General features: G+C 43.9%; 1 protein-coding gene across 1 annotated transcript; it reads right to left on the reverse strand.

Annotated features, from left to right (window-relative positions):
* Window positions 1-1284: 1284 nt before the first annotated feature.
* Window positions 1285-2094, reverse strand: LOC308294399 (hatching enzyme 1.2-like; the record flags this gene model as incomplete). The annotated part of the gene is made up of 1 exon (XM_080737132.1): window positions 1285-2094. The coding sequence occupies one exon, from the start codon at window positions 2092-2094 to the stop codon at window positions 1285-1287; it is 810 nt and encodes a 269-aa protein (XP_080593258.1).
* Between the last annotated feature and the right edge of the window lie 895 nt (window positions 2095-2989).

Here is a 2989-nt window from a genome sequence, read left to right on the forward strand (position 1 = left end):
ATTTATCCGTCTGACTTATGAAGTCCTGCCAGAGAAGCATCAACAAAGCAATAATCCTCTGAGGCGACATTGATGAAAGTAATGCATAAATATCCTGGGCCTGTTATGTTTGAGGTGTGTGCTAAGCATCTGCAGAGATTGAAACGCCACAACTGATTAGGGTGTCAGCAAACAACATAGAGTAGGAGATTCCGGCACCAAACTTTGCTCTATGGGTTTGCTGTTCCTTAACCCGGAAAATAAACCGAGTTCTGACGTTTGTGTGGCTGCGTGGATGAAACGGTGACGTTGGTTAGAACAGAAGTCACTGATGTAACGCAAATCAGAGAGAGGGACCCGCTGGAAACAGCTCTGAGGATGCTAGACTTGGCGTGAGACCAAGAATGCCGTAAATAGTGCACGCACACACATACACACCTGATTTCTTAAACAGACAGAGTACTACATACAGTAAGGCACACACAGAGTTAGACAGACAGACAGACAGACAGACAGACAGACAGACAGACAGACAGACAACTGACCATTTCTTACAGATAATGACATAATAATAACATGTACTACTGTAACTGTATAAGTAACCTACGTTTCTGAAAAAGTTCAGATTTTAATAAAAAAAAAAAAACAATAGGTAGGCCATTTACAGTATAGCCTATAGCCTATAGCAACAGCTAATGTTACAAAAAGAGGTTCCCGGATTGAAAGGTATAAAGGTCTAACGATGTGTAAAATGACAAAGATTACACTTAGTTATCTGTAATAATGGTCAGTTGCCTGCCTGTCTGTCTGTCTCTGTGTGTGTGCTGTACTGTATGTAGTACTTTGTCTGTATAACACATTTGGTTCATGTGTGTACGTTCTCTATTTATGGCATGCTTGGTCTTATGCCAGTCTAGAATCCTCAGAGCTGTTTCCAGTGTGTACCTCTCTCTGATGAGCGTTACATCAGTGCCTTCTAACCAACGTCACCGTTTCATCCACACAGCCACACAAATGGCAGAGCTTGTCTCCTTTTTTTAACATGTTGAATTAAAATCTGATGTTTTTCAGAGTGTGTAGCACTGACGTCTCATTTATATAATAAATAAATAATTCTCACGGCACCTTTGTTTTCGTTCATAAATGCAGATGATCATTTCAGAGAACAGATTAAATATTTTCCCACTTACTTTTATTGATATTTTCATTTGAATTTTCACAAACTTATTATGAGAATCTGACACTCACGAGGGCTCTTGAGAAACAAACATATCCTTATTTTCTCAACATTAACACTTCAGGTCTTCAATAATAACATCCATAAAGCTTGTTGATCCTGATGATGTCAATGTCGGACATGTCAACCCTCTGTCCGATATGCACAGAAGAGTCTGGGATGGGAGTAATGGTCTCTGCTCCGTACGTTGTACTGAAAGCAGTCTTTCCATAATGCATGATGGAGCTGTAATCATAAGGGGTGTCCAGGTTGTTGGTGTTCTGACTCTGGAAGTTGTAGGCAGAAGCGGATGAAATGTTCCCCCAGTTGATCCTCACGTAGTCATCTCTGTCGCTCCTGGTGTGTTCATGTTGGAAGCCCAGGGCATGGAGAAGTTCATGCTGAACGATACCATGGTGAACACAGCCATAAACAGACAGAGACAAGTCCTGCTTTCCACCACTTCTACCCAGGGTAGAGTAGCACCCTTTCTTACTCACAATGCTGATATAATCAGCCTGCCCAGTGTAAGGAACAAAGCGAATAGTAGTGTTCCGGTGAAATGTTTCCATAGCTTTCTCGATCGTAGCCTTTTCAGAAGCATAGAAGTAATTGCTGATGGAGTATGGCACCTCAACCAGCCCGTTAAAGGACCGTGGCCATTTGCAGGAGTCACTGTCGCTCCAGCACCTCATGGCGTTCCTCTTCCTTGGAATAGCAACATCTCCTTCCATTAACGTTTGGCTAATGTCTTTGTTCACCTCTAGGATTCTCGAGGTAATGTCTAAATGCCTTGGTTCTTTGGTGTCTTCTGTACTGGGAGTCACCTGGGTGGTGTTGAGTGCTGCAGAGAGACCCAGCACTACAGCCAGGACAGCAGAGAAGAAACTCAGACCCATGGTCCAAATGGTGCTCCTTCCTTGGATGAAGATGGTGTTCCTTCCGGATGGAGATGGTGAAGATGGAGATGGTGAAGATGGTGTTCCTTCCAGTTAGAGATGGTGAAGATGGGAGAGGATCCTTGGCTGGAGAGGTCAGTGACTAGAATGGTCTCAGTCTTGGGGTTTTTATACCGTCAAAGAGGGCAGGGACCACCGTTGTCCAAAGACTTAATGTCAACACACTGAAGCCTAAACAAGCATTGTATAGGGGAGGGATAATCTCTGACAACAACCTCACCCAGTGGTTTAAAATCTCTACCTGGGCGTAGACAGCAGTCTGAGGGTTTGTACTTTGTTTAACCAGGAAGTCCCACTGAGATTCAAGATGTAATTTCCACAAACACACACTACTACATGTTCAATACCCCCCCAGACCCCCCCCCCCCCCCCCCCCCCCACACACACACACACACACACACACACACACACACAAACACACACACCTATGCTTTGTTTGCCACATCACATTTTTCACACAGTTCAAATATGACAGAGGTTCAATATTATTTTAGGGGAATGAGGATACAAAGGTATAATCAAGACAACAATTAAACCCACGCTTTCTATCATTTCTATTCATCCACCGCATCTTATTAGGGTTTGCTCACACTGCACATTGTTTAAGGACATTTAAGGACACACAAGACATTTCTCTCTCTCTCTCACACACACACACAAATACAAACCATCACTCACACACACACCCAGAAGCACACAAGGACCACAGCCACACGCATACAGATGAAGAGGTGTACATGCACGCACGCACGCACGCACGCGCGCACGCACGCACGCGCACAAGCACACGCACGCACACTTTCACCTCTCTAAAGATCTAAGCAGTATGATAAGT

This window comes from Nannobrachium achirus (genome assembly GCF_963921795.1).
Source record: "Nannobrachium achirus genome assembly, chromosome: 11".
In the NCBI taxonomy this organism is placed as follows: domain Eukaryota; kingdom Metazoa; phylum Chordata; class Actinopteri; order Myctophiformes; family Myctophidae; genus Nannobrachium; species Nannobrachium achirus.